Source organism: Sorex araneus, chromosome 1 (genome assembly GCF_027595985.1).
Source record: "Sorex araneus isolate mSorAra2 chromosome 1, mSorAra2.pri, whole genome shotgun sequence".
Lineage (NCBI taxonomy): Eukaryota > Metazoa > Chordata > Mammalia > Eulipotyphla > Soricidae > Sorex > Sorex araneus.
This window is the reverse complement of record NC_073302.1, coordinates 290,800,990-290,820,367: the sequence shown is the minus strand read 5'-3', so window position 1 is coordinate 290,820,367 and position 19,378 is coordinate 290,800,990. Positions and strand designations below refer to the sequence as shown.

The following is a 19,378-nucleotide window of genomic DNA, read 5'->3' as shown; positions in this document are numbered from 1 at the left end:
GCAGGTCGGAGGGGGGGTGCCGTGAACTGAACTGTGGCCGGCCGTGTGCAAGGCCAGCGCCCGAGTGACCCCTCTGGCCTGCCCGTGGCTTGTGAGGCACCGAGTCTTCCTTCGAAGATGAGAAGCAGAGGCTAAATACCCCTGGACGTGGGTTCGAGGGGGCGGGGCCGGAGCACGTGCAGGAGCCCCGGGTTTGGCCCAGGACAGACCCTGAGCACCGACAGTGTGACCCCCCAAGTACAAACAGCAGGAGAGGCATTGGGTGGGTAGAGGTAAGACCACCCAGGGCGCTTCCCCCCAAAGTGAGATGTGTCTGGGGCCAGGCCCTGGTGGCCGAGGCCTCACACCGGCTCCCAGGGGTGGCCAGCGATGGCCTGTCCTAGGTGGGGCCTCTGCAGGGACCCCAGGGGCAGCTGTGCCCGGAGCCATTGCTGCCGAGAACAGACACTCTGGGCCTCTCCAGCTCTGACCCCACCCCCGCCCGCCCCCGGCAGCGCTGCTGGACTCCGAGAAGACGAGGCGCCAGGCAAACCCCCAACCAAAGGCTCCCAGGCAGGCGGGGTGGGGGGGTAAGAATTGACGGATTAGGGCTGGATCGATAGCACAGTGGGGAGGGCGTTTGCCTTGCACGTGGCTGACCCAGGTTCGATTCCCAGCATCCCATATGGTCCCCCGAGCACCACCAGGAGTAATTCCTGAGTGCAGAGCCAGGAGTAACCCCTGTGCCAGGTGTGACCCCCCCAAAAAAAAATCGACTGATTACATTTCTTTGCAGTGCTGAAGTAACAGTGCAGTGGGTGGGGCATTTGGCTCGCACAAGGCCGACCTGGGTTGGATCCCTGACCCCCACGTGGTCCCCAGTCCCTCAGTGAAGCTCAGTGCAGAACCAGAAGTCAGCCCTGAGCACCTCCAGGTGTGGCTCCAAAGCAGAAATTTTATTTCCTGGGGGCTGGAGTGATAGTTCCCAGCCCGGGTTCAATCCCCGGAACCCAGTATTCGTCCTGCCAGTGTGACTCCTGAAGGCAGAGCCAGGAGTCGGCCCTGAGCACCGCGGGGTGTGGCTCAACCACCAAGACACAAAACAAACTAGAAATAAAAAGGAAAAGTCATTTCTGCCCTGCTGGCAGTGCCAGCGCACAGTCAGGCTGCGGAGAGGCGTCTTTCAGTCGCACCCATTTCAAAGGAGGCAGACTGTCCCGTCAGTTCTCCCCACTGGGGGGGGTCTGAGGGAAGGGCCCCCTCCCCGTCTCCCCCCAGCCCGCAGGACCTGGCTTCCGGGCGGAGAAGGACAGACAGCGAGACCCCCGCACACTGCACACACAGGCTCTTTCCCGTGTTTAACTCCCACGGATGGAGACAGGCCCGGAAAGGTTCGTCCTCCGAAAGGAGGGGTTAGAGTTCAAGGTCAAAGTGTGAGAATGCCAGACTCTAACACAGGAAGCAGCAGGAGACGTGTGTGCGCATGTGTGCGTGCACGTGTCCATGTGTGTGCGTGTGCATGCGTGTGCGTGCGTGGATGTGTGTGTGTTTGTGTGGGGAGTCAGCTCAAAGGGCCGGAGTGTGCATTTTGCACACAGGAATCCCGAGTTCGAGGGCATGCAGAGCTACGAGTGCTGCCCGAGCACTGCAGGAGACAAATAGTTACCACCAGACCCAGGAGGGGCCTTTTCCCCTCACCCCCAGAGTCCCTTAGCTGCGTCTGCCTTGAACAAGGCACCTGGTGCTTCCAGAAGGCTCCGCTCTCTGCAGTGTGTCACTGGCCACACCTGGCTGTGCTCAGCGCTTACTCCTGGCTCTGCTCTCAGGGGACCGTACGGGGTGCCACGGATTGAGCTGGGGTCGGCGGCCCGCAGGGGAAGTGCCTTCACCCCTGTTCTGTCTCTCCAGCCCTTTCTTTGGGGAGAATCACAGGGCACCATAAGGAAACACCCACTCCGGGCTGGGGAGATGTTTCGAGGGCTAGGACACGTGCTTCGAATGCGGGAGCCGCTGTCTGCTCCCCAGCACCGCACGGTCCTCTGGTCAGCGCTGTGGGATCATCTAAGCAATGCTGCATGTAACAAGACACATTTTTATTTTCTGGGGTGGCCCGGAGGGGGGGGGGGAAACACTGAGCAGTTCTCAGGCACTGCTGCTGGCTCTGCACTCAGAAATCAGCCCTGCCGGGTCGAACCCGGGTCGGCTGAGGGCACGGCAAGCGCCCTCCCTGCAGTGCTGTCCCTCCGGCCCCCCCAGACGAGGCCCCTTTTGAGGACCGTCACTCGAAGGGCGCGGAGGGAGCTGGAGACGGGGCCGGGTCGTGTCGGATTTACTCCCACTGCTCCCGGGCCTGAGACCAGCCCTCAGCTTTCCCTCAGCTCCTGGCCAGTGACCAGGGACAACAACAACGACAACGACGACAACAGAAACAGAGGTGCGAGGAAGCGCGAGGGAGGACGGGAGGAGAGAGGCGCAGGAGAAGCCGGAGTCTGTCCCGGGCCAGGGGACCAGCTGGACTCACCACAGGGCCAGGCGCTGCTCGATCTCCTTGAGGAAGTTGGTGTGGAATTTGTGCAAGGGTTCAAAGTTGGGGAAGATGAGCGTCTTCAGCGTCTCGGGCACGGAGTCCTCTTTGGCCACGGTGCTCTGGAACCACTGCGGAGGCAGAGGACCGCGCTGAGCCGGGCAAGGACGCCGGGGTGGGGGGCGGGAGGGGGGCAGCTTCTGGCGGGCCCCGAGGTGGCATGTGGCCACGGGGACGGGCCAGGGGTGGGCGTCTGTGGTTCTGCTCCCAGGGCTGAGAAGCTCCCGCCTCTGCCATCGCCACCCACTGACTGTTTGATGCCACAGTCGGGCATGTGGCCACGGGGCTCCCGTCGGGGTTAAGACACACAGACTGAGCCCCCGGCCCGTGCCAGTCACGCGAGTCTGCGCCACGCGTCGTGGCTCAAGTCAACACTCCCGTTCCGGGATCGCCAGAACCGTGGCCTCCTCTCGGCCTGGCTCCCTTCCTGGTGTCCCATCGTCTGCTGTGTCCCCCTCATCCACCCCAGCGGCTCCTCTAGGACACCCTGGGGTCCACGGCGGGCGTCATCCAGCCCTGGTTGAGAAACGCGGCCCTGGCTCAGCTCCTGGACACCGCGGCCTCTCTGCTCCTTTTTTTTTTTTTTTTTTGCTTTTTTTGGGTCACACCCAGCGATGCTCAGGGGTTACTCCTGGCTTTGCACTCAGGAATTACTCCTGGCGTGCTTGGGGGACCATACGGGATGCCGGGGATTGAACCCGGGTCGGCCGCGTGCAAGGCAAACGCCCTACCCACTGTGCTATCGCTCCGGCCCCCTGTTTTTTTTTTTTCCCTTTTGGGTCACACCCAGCAATGCTCAGGGGTTACTCCTGGCTCTGCACCCAGGAATCAGTCCTGGAGGTGCTTGGGGGACCATAGGGGATGCCGGGGATCGAACCTGGGTCGGCCGCTTACGAGGCAAGTGCCCTCCCCGCTGTGCTATGGCTCCGGCCGCCTCTCTGCTCCCGGGACAGTGGCGACCCTGAGGGCTGGGAGGTGGCACAGTGGCAAGGCCTGGCATGTACAAAGCCCTAGGGGACCCTGTGGGGTGATGGGCATTGAACCCGGGTCAGCTGCCTGCAAGGCAAGCGCCCCCTACCTGCTGTACTATGACTCCAGCCCCACAAGATCGCACAATTCTAAAAAAAAAAAAAAATTGTGTGTGTGTGTGTGTGTGTGTGTGTGTGTGTGTGTGAGAGTGTGTGTGTGTTGGGGCCATCCAGGGTGACGCTTGGGGAATTGCGTAAGGATCAGACCTGGGGCTCCGACACGCAAAGCGTCAGCTCCAGCCCTCCCTCTGGGACCTCACCCCGCAGAAAATCAGAACATTTAACCCAAAGATCACTTAAAGGGGAGAGAAACCCTCTGGCCTCAGCTTCTACTCGTCCTGAGACGGGGGCGGGCTGCCCCCTCCCCCTCCCCCCGCGCTGAGGTTCTGCCCAGGCACATGGCGCCTCACCCTCTGCCCCCAAAGGCAGAGTAATGAGGGACCCCCCCGCCCCGTGTCTGTCCCTGCGGAACCCAGAGCTCAGACAGCTGCCAAACTGGCCGACGGATCAAAAGCACGAAATAAAAGCAGTTTTCTGGCCGACAGGGCTGGCCCGGCTCCATGCAGCATCAAAGAGAAAACGGGCCTTCGACTCCGAGACCTCGGCCCAGAGCGTTCCGCCACGCTGCATGCAGGCCGTGGCCTTTTGATTCCTCTCCTCCACTGCCGCGCTCCCCCCTCAGTGCTCGCACCCCAGGGAGGGCTGTGTGACCCCCAGCATCCTCGGTTCCTGAGCACGGAGCCCAAGTGTCCTCGAGCACTGCTAGGCGAGGCCCCCAAAGAAAACAGAAGCTCACAGTTCTTTTTCTGCTTGTTTTGGGTCATACCCGGCAACGCTCGGGGGTTACTCCTGGCTCTGCATTCAGGCATCACTCCTGACGGTGCTCGGGGAACAATATGGGATGCCGGGGATCGAACCCGAGTCGGCTGTGTGCAAGGCAAATGCCCTACCTGTTGTACTATCGCTCCGGCCGCCTCTGTTCCCGGGATAGTGGCGACCCTGAGAGTTGGGAGGTGGCACAGTGGCAAGGCCTGGCATGTACAAAGCCCTAGGGGACCCTGTGGGGTGATGGGCATCGAACCCGGGTCAGCCGCCTGCAGGGCAAGCGCCCTTCCTGCTGTGCTATTGCTCCGGCCCCACAAAATCTCAGAATGCTGAAAAAAAAAAAATGTGTGTGTGTGTGTGTGTGTGTGTGTGTGTGTGTGTGTGTGTAAGGGAACTGACTCTTGGGGAACAGTATAAGGATTTGGGGGCTCCGGCATGCAAAACGTCAGCTCCACCCTCCCCCTGAGCCATCTCCCAGGTCCAACAATTGTTAATTTAATTTTTCAGGGCTTCACCCAGTGGGGCTCAGGGGCCCTTCCGGGGTCTGTGCTCAGGAGCGAGCCCTGCTTGGAGCTCGGGCTCACACGCGTGGTGCTGGGCAGCAGACGGGCCGGCCGGGCGCGAAGCGAGTCCGACTGCCCGGACGGTCTTTGGGCACCCGGCAATGGACAACACCTCTCAAGCAGATTCTGAACTCAGGACAGGAAACCCGTGTAACTTCGGGAGTCCGGGCCCGAAGCCTTCTTTGTTCCCGGGCTCAGAGCACCCCCCTCTCGCCCCCAGACCCCCCTAGACCGGCTGGGATCCTGCCTGCTGGGCCAGGGGCCACACGTACCGAAGTGATGACCTCGAGGTCCTTCAGGTACGTCCTCTCCGTGGTGGACACCTCCTTCGCCATGAAGTACGCTTTGTCCGTGGGGAGCCTCTGAAACCCAGAAGCACAGACACAAGTGGCCTGCGAGTGGAGGGCGAAGGGACCCCCAGGCTCGCCACCCCTGGCTCAAGTGGCCCCTGCACTCTGAGGCCAGAGACGGTTCCTGGGCCTCAGGCTCGGGCCTCCATCCCCGGGACCCCATATGCCCGCCCCCTCCCACCCCCCATCCCTCCCTTGCGTTCCCCGAGTCGCCCCGGGGTAGGTCCTGAGAGCAGAGCCAGAACTAGACCCCGAACACTGCCTGGGTAGCGCCCCAAACCCAAACACCACAAAGTTCTAAACTGGGGGCTGGAGCGATAGCACAGCGGGGAGGGCGTTTGCCTTGCACGCGGCCAACCAGGGTTCGATTCCCAGCATCCCATAGGGTCCCCTGAGCACCGCCAGGGGTGATTCCTGAGTGCAGAGCCAGGAGTAATCCCTGAGCATCGCCGGGTGTGACCCGCCCCCCCAAAAAAAGTTCTAAACCTCATCACAACCCTCCACCCCTTTCTACCGCCTGAAGACTGAGGCCCGGGGAGAGCAGAGGCTCATCTGAGAGGGCCCCGAGCTCCAGCCGTGGCCACTGCTGTGTCCTCTCTCCGGGAGGCCCCCGCCTCAGGTCTTCACGGCTGCCGGGTGGTGCTTGCCTGCTGCTCTGTCTCCCCCCTCCCCCGCCTTTTGGGGCCCCACTCGGCGATGCTTGCTCAGGGGGCCGGGACGGAGGCTGTGCTGTGGCCCCAAGGGCTCCAGCCTCCGGACACCCCCAGGCCCGGGGCTGTTTCTGTCTCACTCGGCCAGAACATGGCCACGGCAGCTTTGCAAGGCCTGGCGGGGCTTGGGTTGGGGCTGACACCTAGCAGTGCTCAGGGGCTATTCTCAGCTATTCCCGGGGCAACGTTTTGGTGCCTGGGATGGAACCCGGGTCCCACACTCGCCACGCTGAGCCTTTTCCTGGAACTCATAGATATATAAATTTTTTTAAGACTACCTGGGCTGCTTTTTAAATAATTCTTCCAGATTATTTTATGTAACCACCATATTTTCTTGTCACCTGGTACTAAGACTGAACAAACTTTTTTGGGGTCTGTTTTTGGGCCATCTGGGTGGTGCTCAGGGAGTGACTCCTGGCAGTGCTCAGGGGACCATGGGGTGCCCAGGATCAAACCCAGCCTCCGACATCCAAAGCAGCCGTCTCCGGCCCCGCACACACTTTTATTTCTTCTTTGTGTGTGAGGTGGAGATACAGGTGGAGATACTAGGTTTGCTGTTCTCGGGTGGGGCGTTTGCCTTGCACGCGGCCGACCCGGGTTCGAATCCCAGCACCCCATATGGTCCCCTGAGCACCGCCAGGAGTAATTCCTGAGTGCATGAGCCAGGAGTAACCCCTGTGCATTGCTGGGTGTGATCCAAAAAGCAACAAAACAAAACAAAACTAGGTTTGCTGTTCTGTGGAGGGGGTCGGGCACACTGGCGATGCTCAGGGCTGACTCCTGGCTCTGCACTCAGGAGTCACTCCTGGCAGTGCTCAGGGGACCTTACGGGATGGATGGCGGGGACCAAACCCAGGCCAGCCGCGTGCAAGGCGAACGCGCTCCCCGCTGCCCTATGGCTCCGACCCCGACAATGGGGTCTCGTGATCAGGAGGCGGCGAACAGCTGGCCTGCCATGTCCGAGATGGACTCGTCCCTGCGACTCCGCCTCCCAAGGGGCCAGAACCCCGGGCCGAGGGGCTGGAGCTCTGCCTTCACACACGGGAAGCCCAGACACCACACGCACGGTTTAACCGAGCAGGCGCGAGCCCTGAGCACTGAGCCAGGAGTAGCCCTGAGCACTGCAGGACGTGCCCCTCCCGCCAATACAAATAAACTCAGCGGGCATCTGCGGATCTACTTGGGGGCCTACCAGAGTGCTGCTTTCCCCCACGGAGAGAAGAGAAGCCGGGAGGGAGTGCCGGGGATGGGGGAGCAGGGGTGTCAGCGTGGGGGCGGCCGTGCGGTGTAGGGGAGCGGGGGGAGGGGTGTCAGCGTGGGAGCGGCCGAGCGGTGTCGGGGAGGGGGGTGTCGGGGAGGGATGTCAGCGTGGGGGCGGCCGAGCGGTGTCGGGGAGGGGGGTGTCGGGGAGGGATGTCAGTGTGGGGGCCGTGCGTTCAGGGGAGCGGGCTGGGCGGCCCCACCTTCCTGCGGCCGTCCTCCTCGTCGTCGGTCCTCGGGCAGGCCTGGTCGTTGGGCAGCGGGCTGACCAGGGGGGACGCCTGCTTGGCGTCGGGGCTCAGGTTGGGGGACAGGATGGCGTTGGCGGGCGCGGCTCCTCCCTGCGAGCTGCCGGAGCGCTCTGAAAGGTGAGGGCTACCGGTCAGGGCGCCTGTTTGGGGACAAGACACGTGAAAGGACACAGAGGCGGAGAGCGTCCCGGCCGGGCCCGACCCTCGCCTCCCCGCTCCGGCGAGAGCTCGCCGCGTCCCAGGGCTGCTGGTGCTCGGTTTGGTTCGGTCATCATCATCATTACTATTATTACTATTATGATTATTACTATTTGATTATTTTCCTAAGGTGCAGCTGCTGCCTTACCCCAAAGAGCCCCTTGGACCCACACTTCGCCGGACCTCGGTGACCCGAGGCGCGAGAAGGCAGCGGCCTCGGAGCCCCCGGAGTGCAGGAGCAGTGCCAGGAGCCCACTAGAAGCGTCCCCTCCGAGCCAACTACTGCCTAGACACAGCCACCAGGGCGCCTGCCACCGGGAGACTCGGGAGCACTAGACTACGAGAAGGCAGACAGGGGGCCCAGGGCCGGCTACTCTGGAGGACAGAAGCGTTGGTACCTGGGGCCTGGGCTCGGGCCTCCCCGCACGCGCCCAGGGCAGCAGCGTCAGCCAGCACCGACACGGTCCCCGCCGGGGCGCTTGGCCGAGTCGGACAGCGAAGGGTGGGTCGGGGCTGCTTCCCTCCGCGACCAGGGGACGGAAGGTTCCGGGAAGGGGCGCCTTCCCCGAGAGGGAGCAGAAGACGCCGTTTATGCGACACTGCCCGCAGGAGCGAGGGGCTCGGGATGGACTCGGGCCCCGACGAGGGATGTGCGGGGGGAACCCGTTCAGAATTCGAGCCGTTTGTTAAACCGCACGCTAGGGCTGGGCCCCGCCCCGTCTCCCAGTTCCAGCCCCTCGGCACCAGGGCTGAGTGAGCCAGGGACGGGGCGGGGCGGGGGGTCTGTGCTCCAGGTGCAGCCCCGTTTTCTGGACCACTCCCGGCTCTCTCTGAGAGAGAGACAGAGACAGAGACAAGAGAGACAGAGGGTGGGAGAGAGAGAAGGAGAGAGAAAGAGAGAGACAGAGAAGGAGAGACAGACAGACAGAGACAGAGACAAGAGAGACAGAGAGACAAAGAGACACAGAGAGAAAGAGAGAGACACAGAGAAAGAGAGAGACAGAGAGAGAAAGAGAGACAGAGAGAGAGGGAGACAGAAAAGGAGAGAAAGAGAGAGAGACAGAGACAAGAGAGACAGAGAAAGACAGACAGAGAGAGGGTGGGAGACAGAGAAGGAGAGAGGGTGGAGACAGAGAAGGAGAGAGAGACAGACAGAGAGAGAAGGAGAGAGAGACAGACAGAGAGAGACAGAGACAAGAGAGACAGAGAGAGGGTGTTAGACAAAGAAGGAGAGAGAGAGAGAGAGAGAGAGAGAGAGAGAGAGAGAGAGAGAGAGAGAGAGAGAGAGAATGCGGCCGAGAACGGAGCTGGGAGGGGCCATGGGGGTGAATTTGAGCCCGGAGTGAACGTTGGGGCGAAAGGCCCCCACACCCCAAAATTAACCCAAAAAACCCCCCAACAAAAGCGGACTTGCGGTCTTCCAGCTGTGGGTCAGTACAAGGATCTCTGAAGAACAAGACAAGGGAAAACACGATTCCAGAGGCAGTTTCCTACACAGTCCGCGAAACTCTGGGGTTTCGGGGTGCTCCCCCGAGATGGAGCCCCGGAGTGGCCCACAGGCCCGGTCACCCCCACACGCCACCAGACCCCGTGAAACCTGGAGAAAAAGGCCAGAAATCGCTTCACACATGTCAGTTTTATTGACACTGGCGGAAACAACCGAGTACAGTGACTTTGTGAGCACCGGAACCTGTCCACTGGAAACAGCCGACGGCAGAGCCACAGTCGTGTCAAGGGTCTACACTCGTCTTTCATAAGGAGAGGAAAGAGAAATCTCACACACAGACGCGCGCATACACACACGCACACACACACGCACACACACGTGCACACACACATGCACACACACGCGCACACACACGTGCACGCACGCACACACACACGTGCACACGCACACACGCGCACACACGCGTGCACACGCACACACACACATGCACGCACGCACACACACACACTCACACATGCGCACACACACGTGCACACACACACGCACACACACACACGTGCACACACGCACACATACATGCAAGGAGAATCAGTGTCGTTACAAATAGGAACAGAGGAGAGGTGCTGGGGGCCCCGCACGGTGGCCACGCCCGGGCACCGGTGAGCGCGGCTTGAGGCCCTGGCCGTGTCCAGCGCGGTCCGGCAGGAGCAAAGCGCTTACCTTCGGGCACAGGCGCGGGGGCTGCCACCAGCAGCAGGCTGGGCGGGGGGTTTGCGGCGAGGGGAACAGACAGGGTCTCGCCTTGTCATTCAAGGCGTTGGAGCGAGGAATGAAAAGCAGTTAGATGGGGGAGGGGTGTGGGGAGAGGGGACAGCGGGAGGGCGTTTGCCTTGCGTGCGGCTGATCCAGGTCTGGTTCCCAGCATCCCACGGGGCCCCAGAGCAAGGCCAGGGGTAATTCCTGAGTGCAGAGGCCCAGGACAAATAAGCAAGCAAAAAAAAAAAAAAAAGGCCGGGGGCGGGGAACAGCGCCCAGCTCAGGTCCAGCTGCCACAGAGCCAGGGAGAAGCAGGGCTCAAGGAACGGGGTGGGCCCTGCCCGGGGGTCGTGGGGTGGGCTCTCCCCTGCGTAGGCCCCAGGAGTGTGCCAACGGGGCTAGACTTGCCATCAGGACGTGTGGGGACAGGGTTCCGAAACAAGCCAATCTCGGGAGGGGATGGTTTCCCGTGGAGCCCAGAGCGTGCCCGCCGGCTCTCCGTGTGTTTGCGTGTGTGCGCGCGCGTGTGTGTGGGAGATGCCAGAGTGTGCCCATCGCCTCTCTGTATGTTATGTTTGCATGTGCGTGTGTGTGTGAAAGATGCCGAGGAGTGTGCCGCCGGCTGTCCGTGTGTTTGCATGTGCATGTGTGTGCATGGGGGAGATGCCTAAGAGCGTGCCATGGCTCTCCGTGTTTTCATGTGCACCTGTGTGCGTGTGCGTGCATGCACATGTATTTGTGTGCGCGAGCGCGTGTGTGAACGCAGACAGCTGGGGATGGTGAGGTCGGGGCGCCGTTCTCCTGTCCCGCAGAGGCGGCCTTGGGAGAGGGATGACCACAGGGCGGCCGGCGAGAGGCATGGCTTGACCACAGTCTGCAAGGCCACCTCAGAGCACTGTGGGGAGAGCCCACACCCTGCGGTCTTTCCCCAGGGAAATGACTGGGTCCCGGGGGAAGCCACGGCAGGAGAACAGGGAGCGGCTTGCAAGCAAGCGAATACGCCGGCCAGGGTCCAGCCGCGGGCTGCCCGAGGCAGTCTGGACTCCGAGGCAGGGCGCGGGAGGCATGAGGCGTGAGGGGAGCTGTCCCGAGAGAAGGTTCCAGGAGAGCCCCCGGAGCAGGCGGCAGGAACTGGGTGCAAGGAAGCCGCCAGGGTTTAAAGTGACAGCGGCGAGAACTGCAGGGAACCAGTTTTCACAGAGGCAGCCCAGGACCCCCCAAAACGCTAAAGCTGGGCAGCTGCCCCTTCAGATGGCACCGGCTGGACACAGCCCTGGGGACAGAGGTCACTGCGGTGGACAACCCACGGGCAGGCCGCTCAAGCCAGGAGGGGTGTGTGTGTGTGTGTGTGTGTGTGTGTCCTCCTGCCCCTGTTTTTGGGCCAAGCCTGGAGGTGCTCGGGGGCCCATCAGTGTCGGTCATCAAACCCAGGCATGCAGCACACAAGGCGTGTGCTCTCTCGAAAGCCCAGGAGATACACGTACGTGTGTGTGTGTGTGTGTGTGTGTGTGTGTGCATGTGTGCACATGCGTGTGTATCAAGTGTTTTAATCTTTTTCAGGACACTCAGGCACTTTCTTTCTGCAGCAAGGGCCTTTAAAAGGCAAATGGTATGGGGAGGACGGTCTTTTGTAAAGAACAAACAAACAAACAAGTAACCCCTGGCTACTGGGCTGCGAGAGAGCACGGAGAGCAAGGCGCTTGCCTTGCATGCGGCAGACCCGGGTTCGACCCCCAGCACCCCACAGGCTCGCTACAGCACCCCTAGGAGTGATCGCTGAGTGCAGAACTTGGAGTAAGCCCTGGGCACTGGTAGGTCGACTTCAAAGCCCCCCAAAAAATAAAAATGAAAGGAAAAAACGGGACATTACGGTCACAATAGGTGAAGGCAGCCTGGGCCTCAAGCGGCGACAGAAAGGCGGGCTCCGCGCCGCGGGTCTGGAAACTGCCCCTTCCCCAGGAGACGCCACCTCTCATCCCTATGTCCAGCCCCCCATCCGCCCGTACCCCAGAGGCACGTGTCAGTCCCACGTCACGAAGCCCTCACCTCTTCCGCAGGACTGCGGGGCCTCCTGGCTCTTGGGCTCCCCCCAGTGGCCGGGCTGGATTCACACACACCCCCCCCAGCCCTGGAAAAGCTTGGACCTCCTCCCCAGGGAGGCGGTTTGGGTAACTGCCCTTTCAGATGCTTTTCAATGAACTCATTCTCGTGGCACGAACCATGACGGGGGCTCAAAGGAGCGCGGCCCTGTCGGCGGATTCTGATTCGTCACCCAGCCCAGAAACGGCTTTTCCCTGTCCTGGCAGGCATAGAGGCCGGTCACCAGCCTGCCCTCCCGGCTGCTCGGGGGGCCCCTGCACACACACAGAACCATCTCGGGGGCCCGGTCCCCCTCAGAGGGCTCAGAGAGCCTGAGGATCGCCCAGCGGGGAGGGCGCCTGCCTTGCGTGCAGCTGACCCGGGTTCAATCCCCGGCATCCTGTAGGGTCTCCTGAGCCCGCCAGGCTTAAGCCGAGTGCAGAGCCAGGAGTGAGCCCTGAGCATCGCCAGGTGTGCCCACCTCGGACCCCCGCACTTACGACCAACTTGGCAAACTCAAACCGCTCCGACTCCGCCGGATTTGGGATTGAGCAGGTGGAGTAAGACAAAAGTTTGTTTCCCCTTTTTTTGGCCACAATGGGCGGCGCTCAGGACTCTACTCCCTAAGACAAAAGCCCTAAAACACACACACACACACACACACACACACACACACACACACACACACACACACACACACAGCGCCAGGAAAAGAACTTCCTAACTAGTTTCCGAGTAATAAAACACAGTGCTTCCAATACTTAGTTCTATCTGTCCTGCATTCTATATTGACCCACTGATGGATCATCAACAATATTTTTTTGGGGGGAGGGGCCATCCCCAGATGCATACTCAGGGCTTACTCCTGGCTCTGTGCTCAAGGACTCTGGTGGACTTGGGGGACCATGATGTGCTGGGGATTGAACCCGAGTCTGCCACTTGTAAGGCAAGTGCCCCACCCTGCTTTGGCCCCTCACACCTCCGCTTTTTTTCCTTTCTTCTTGGGGCACACCCAGCAATGCTCAGGGGTTACTCCCGGCTCTGCACTCAGGAATCACTCCTGGCGTGCTCAGGGGACTATAGGGGATGCTGGAAATTGAACCTGGGTCGGCCGCATGCAAGGCAAATGCCCTCCCCACTGTGCTATCTCTCCAGCCCCCCCACCTCCACTTTTAGCTGGGCATCATGTTTCCGGTTAAGGGCACTAAAAAGTCGCCCACTTAAACCATAGCTCATCCCAGCAGGCCTGTGAAATGCTTGACAATGAGACTCTCTGTGAACGGATCACTTTCTCAAGTCTTTCTAGGAAGCGTGCATGCTGATTCTTCACTCTCCCCATGCCCCGCCCTCCCACCCCCCCACCCCCCCAGTAAAATGAGTCCTTTGGTAAATGTTTAGCTGCCACTCACGGTCACGACTGGTCTCCTGTCATCTGGCTCTAAAATAGAAGAGGTTTTCTCTCTATGTACTGGAATCCACTCCAAAGGCACACACAGGAAATCTATCACAGAGGAAGGTTTTCATATGTTTGGGTGGGGGGGGGGGGAAGAAAAAGGCTCTTTATAAAACATCCATAATCTCCCTCTGAAAGTGAACTCGGCAAACTGTCTCCGGAGATTGCTTTGAAAGTCAGTTACGGGAACAGAGCAGTGCAGGGAGTACTGAACGGAGGGAGGGCGGAGGATGGCTCCCTTGTGGACCGGTCAGGAGTCGGCTTACTGGAACACTAAACAGGTCCCACCCCAGCGGAATGAATGGGTGCGGGTAGGGCGGGAGGGGGGGCGAGGGAAGGTGACCATGACTCATACAAATCGTAGGTTTTCGTACCCACCCCCCGCCCCCCGCACAGGTGATGGGATTACCAAGCATGGCGATGCTGTCCTCTTCTGAGAGTGGGGGTGGCGAGAGGGGGGCCATGCTGCTCCTGAGACCGAGTTCCTTGGGGAAAAGCGCCCCCACGGCCAACCACCACGGAGCCATTCAGAGACTCGAGAGCGAGGCAACTTGCAGAGGAATGGAGGGAGCAAGGCTACGGATGGACAGAGGATGACCAGCTGTGCCCTGACTCATGAGAGAAAGGAGAAGGAGCGTGCGCCTTGGCTGCAAGGGGTGGCGGCCAGCAGCCGGCTCTGGGGCCCGCGGGAGAAAGCCCATCTTGCACCCAGGACAAAGCTTCAGCCATCAGAGGGGGAAAGAACGGTTAAAACGGACAGTGTTTTGTTTCTTTAACGTTTACAGCAGGGCACCTGTTAGGATGAGTGAAAGCTGGTTTGAGATGAACCAGTGGGATTAATTCCATGCAAACGCCTGGCCTTTCTCCCCAAGCTCATGGCCGTGAAGAAGCTGGGGATCGGCTAAACCCATGGAAAACGCGCCCTTGGGCCGCAGCGAGAAAGGGGAGCAGAGGGCATCGGGGGTGGGGAGCCTGCACTGGGGGGGCACTAGCATACCCAGACAGCCAGCAGCCAACAGGGGTGGGCCTGGCAGACTCGTCCCCATATTCCCCGACAAAAGGCAGGCAGAGCCATGTTCTCCAGTCACAGACACGGGCCGTGCCAGCTCCCCTGACCCTCGGGGGGGACAGGTGGGCCCCCACCCCCCAGAGCCCCAAAATATGAAAACTGCCCTTTTGGTGAGGATTTGGGGCTCCCCCCATCCAAGCTCCTGCCCCCGATGCTCTCTGCTTCCAAGCGTCGCCCTTCCCCCCACGACAGTGATCCTGCTCACTTCCTGCCCACCCCCTCCCCCGCGCCCCTGCCCCCCCATGGCAGAGAAGCCCCAGCCTCTAGGCAGTCACCCGCCCCCCCCACCCCCACGCCCCGCGTAGTGACACGGAGCAGGATCACTGTGCGCCAGAGGAAACAGACGCTCCGGATACAAAGTGGCACTCAGCGGAGTTAAAGATGAATCGGAGGAAAATTCATGAATGAACAGGGCGTGAGGCAGTGGCGCCCCCGTGCGGGACTGGGAGGTACTGCGTGCTCAGAGGGCGAGAGCAGCTGGCCGCGCCGGCCCAGCGGAGCAGATAATGGAACAACAGAAAAGGGTTTTCTCCAATTTATTAAACAAATGACAAAGATGAGAATGAAGTCCCCAGCCTTTTTCTTTCTATTTGAAAATTAATTCGGTATATTAGACACATTTAATGATTTTTTTCTTTCTTTTAAAATCAAGAGTAGTAAATATACACAGAGAATGAAGAACAGCAGAGAATCGGGTTAACGGTCCAGGCCAAGCTGGCGAGGTGAGGTTAGTGAGGGCGTGGGGCGACGTTCCCAGCAGAGAGGGGGCGCGTGGGGGGCGGGGGCGGCAGCCTCGGGGAGGGCGGTGCTCCCGGGGTGAGTGAGCAGAGCTTCCCCACAAGGGAGCCCCCATCTTCCGGCTTCCTCAGAGTCCAGCTCGGGCCGCAGGCTGGCCGCCTGCTGCCTCAGAAGGGAAAGCGAAGGCCCACAGGACAGAGCAGGTTCAGCTGAGATTCGAGAGACCCCTTCCGGACCACCACGGGCCCAACACGACCCTTCTACTCCTTCCAGGCTGACACTTTTTTCGAAATCGGAAGCGCATGCGTGTGCGTGCACACCCACTCTCCCTCCCTCCTGCCCTCCCTCCCTCCCTGGTGCCCTTGTCCCACGCTGCCTTTGGCACCGATTTTCCACCAATGTGCAACTTTTTGCAATGTGGTGCCTGGGCCCGGCGTGAGCCCACCCATCCCCCATCACAGACCCCGCGCGGGCAGTTCCAACCACCGCACAGCTGCTTAGACGGACGGACGGTCGGGGAGACAGCTCAGCTCTCGTCCTCCCAGGGTCAGAAAGAAAGCATCCCCCTTGCTTGCCCGCCCGCCCCCTCCTGCCCCCGGACACAGCAGACTTCTAGAACCCAAAGACGCAAATAAGTCCCCCCGGGCTCACTTCCACCCGCTGACCCCCGGAAGGGTCTGATCAAACCCCAGTCTCTAAGAAGTTTCCAGAACGCTGCCTCTCAGCCAAGCTGTGATGTCTCCATCAGTCCACACAGACCCAGTCCTGACCTCACCCGAGTATCCCAGGGCAAAGTGCTGCAGGAGAAAGATCACCCGCCACAGGCTCATCTTGCTTTCTGGAGCCCCGACCTGTGAACGGAGCGACACAAAACTCCGCCCAGAGCACCCCCAAATGGCACGCCAACCTCCATCTGCTCGGGAGGCAGAACTCGGGACTCTCCAGGAAACCTCAGACACAAGAAGGAGCCCCTTCCCGTGCCCCCCAAGCAACACAGCCGCGCCCCTGCCTAGAGGCCGACACAGCCAGCCAACCCCTCATGGAGCTGAACGTTTCCCCCTTCTCCTTCCCCCGCCCCGCCCCTGGCCTTTCTTGGCGTCTCATTCTTGCTTTATTGCACAGCAAGGCAAGAGTGAAGAGCCAACGCAACACAGGAAGCGTCACGTTAGTCTGTCGGAAGGTGTGGCTCTAACTTCAGTGCCACCCTCGGAGACTCAAGGCATCATTTCTCTCTGCTAACTCTCGCGCCACTGAGGAGAAGCAGCTAGAGCTGAACCCGCCAGGACGGAGCCTCGAGGCGCCTTCCTGAAGCTGCACACACTGCTCAGAGAAGCTCCTTCCCCGGTTACGCTCCGACAGGGCGGCTGGAACCCGGCAGAGGGCTAACCTGCACCGGGTTCTTTTTTCGTTCTTTGTGGGGGGGCCAACAGATCTTGCTTTCGTGGGACCTTACGAGTCCAGCTAATGAGAATCAGGGCGAAGGTGGAGAAGAGGGGTGCAGACAAGAGCAGAGGAAGCCAAAGGAGCCCTCGGGGGCACGGCCCCAGTGTCCCTCACCGCAGGGCCGGCGGCATGACACGCCACGAATGGCTCTGCCTGGACCTAACCCACTCTGCACCGAGACCCCGAACCACACCGCCAGCGGGACTGGCTGCAACAAAACGCATGAGTGCCGATAAGCGCTAGGAAAGGGCCGGCGGACCTTCCCCAGTGTGTATCGGCAGGCGCAAACGGATGATTTTAGGTTCGGGGGCTTTATCAGCAGTGCTCAGGGCTTACTCCTGGCTCAGTGCTCAGGGAATCGCTCCCGTCCCCTCCTAACAGAGATATTATGCGGTACCAGGGTTCGAACTGAGCCTGGCCACGGGCAAAGCAAAAGCCATATCCCGTGTGACGTTTCTGGCCTCATGAGCTGATCATAACAAGTTTTATTATTTTTTGGCCACCCCCAGAGTGTTCATCGTGGCTCTGCACTCAGGAATTACTCCTGGCGGTGCTCGGGAGACCATATGGAAAATGATGAGCGTCGAACCCGGGTCGGCTGCAGGCAGGGCAAGCGCCTCACCTGCTGTATATCGCTCCAGCCCCTGGTTCTTCTTTTAGAATCTCCCGGACCACGCAAAGGGGCCTGGTGGCCAAGTCAAGTTTCCGGATGCGCTGAAGTCAGACTAGAGTTTTTAAGGAAAGTTCCAGGAGCGGGGCATGCTGGGAGGCTCTCTGCCTCCGTACGCTAGCTGAGTCTTTTCCTGTGCCTCAGGGAAGCCTCGGCTTGGCTGCACTGCTCCTGAGACTGCTTCGACTCTCCAAGAAGTTCTGAGAGTGAAACAGTAATGGGAGGAGGAGAGGGATCAGAAAAATTCCCCAGCAGGAAGCCCATATGGAGGGAAGAACCAGGCCCACAGACTTCCTTTAATTAAATTCCTGTCTAATAAAATATTGTCCGAGTCACACGGCCGCCGCCAAGGGGCTGGAGCGGTTCCTTCTGAGGTCTGGAACTCATTAAGGGCATTTCTTCATGCTCAAAGAATTCCTTGCATTTGTCTGTGGCTCCACAAAAAGCAGTGACAAAAAAAATCAACCCAAACGGGGCCTCCCACTGACTGACACGGTTTGCGAAAGATGTTCTAACGAAAGCTCCCCGCGGCAGAAGAGCCCGCTTGGCCGGCCCAAACGCATAGATTTCTGTCTCTCGACTGGGTTTGTCTTTTCTTGAGGGTCTGTTGAGGCCAGACGGGGATTCCCTGTTGATCGTAGCCTTAGAAAAACAGCCACATGGCCTTGGGAAAGTGTCTGCAAGTGTGACCATCATCACAGCACTGGTCTTCCTGCACGCTCTGTTCAACTATCTAGGAGCCCTCCTGGGGTCCAGTGTCGCCAACAAGGCTGTGTGGTGGGGCTGGTTTTCCAGAAGCTCATCGCAGGGAGACCCCTAGCATCTAGAAGCTGGTCCCCCCTTCCTGCTCTGCTCCCCCACCCACAAATGCCCGGACCTTCATGAGCACAGGGCAATCTCTGCTGAAGTTACTCTGGCACGTTCCCAGTTTCGGGCCGCGTAGCCTCTGAAGCAGTTATACTCAGCCCCCATTTCTCTCTCTTTTTAAGCACCATCGTCAGCTCCCATAGGACCGAAACTGGCCTGGAGCCATAAATGGCTGGGTCACAATTTGGCTGGTTCACAGCCCAAGGCAAGAGAAAATCGAGGAGTAACCCGAAGTGTGGGAAGCCTTGTCCCACATCCCCGTGAATGAGCTGCTTCTGGAAACACGTCAGCCCAAAGATCACTCGGATGAGGAGAAAGCATGAGCAAAAGGCCAGAGTCTCTCCTGCTCACGCCTCACACTGGATGCTGGGTAAGCTCCTAGCTCAGCATCAGACGGCTGTACAAGTCAAGATCAAAAACAGAACACACACGTGAACAAGTCACCTTCACAAAGCAACCACGGGATTGGACTCAATTTTTATAGAGCATGTCGAGATCTGAAGAACGAAAGAGAATATGCAAAAACATGTAAGAACTGCAAAAGCCCCACGATAGCTATTTTTTTTTTTTAAAAAAAGTTATTTTTTCCTACTGATTAGGGACTGACGGTCTACAACAAATCTACAGGCTTCCTGGTCTCCACGTGACTGAAATGATTTGTCCATACAAGAGTCTCAAAAACTAACATACGAAATCAAAAAGTCCAATTGCATTAAGACATCACATGAGCAAAAAGCCAAGTCTAGACAGCGAACATTCTAGGCTCAGCCTCTTCGTGCAAGAACTGTAGGACAATGTGAAGTCTCCGAATTTCACCAGAACAAGCTTTCTTGTTCTTAAAATCAAGGTTCACCCTCGGTGATCTCAAAGGTTCCGTCTATGCTTAAAAAATTCTGCGACGCTTCGAAAGTTATAAATCTATAAAGCAAGACAAAAATAGACGACTTCCATGAGCAACTTTCAAACAGTCCAGTCTGACACCACCCCCCCCCTGCCATCATGCAACGAATCAAAGGAAAAACACTCAAGTTTGTATCTTCCAAATCGGTGAAGTTTTCAGAAGCTTTCAAATTAACTTCTGAATGTTGGTGTGTTCAGACAGGCACGT

The 19,378-nt window shown here is 59.4% G+C and overlaps 1 protein-coding gene across 3 annotated transcripts in view; it reads right to left on the bottom strand.

Annotated features, from left to right (window-relative positions):
* The window catches only part of FARP1 (FERM, ARH/RhoGEF and pleckstrin domain protein 1), a 243,823-nt gene that overhangs the window by 17,644 nt on the left and 206,801 nt on the right, over window positions 1-19,378 (bottom strand). For 2 of the 3 annotated variants that reach the window (XM_055123652.1, XM_055123651.1), the window contains exons 14-16: window positions 7,503-7,690; window positions 5,252-5,341; window positions 2,501-2,634 (exon numbers count right to left, since the gene is read on the bottom strand). In XM_055123652.1, the coding sequence (XP_054979627.1) occupies window positions 2,501-2,634; window positions 5,252-5,341; window positions 7,503-7,690 (412 nt within the window). The remainder of the gene's footprint in view (window positions 1-2,500; window positions 2,635-5,251; window positions 5,342-7,502; window positions 7,691-19,378) is intronic. The other variant, XM_055123650.1, reaches the window with a different exon arrangement.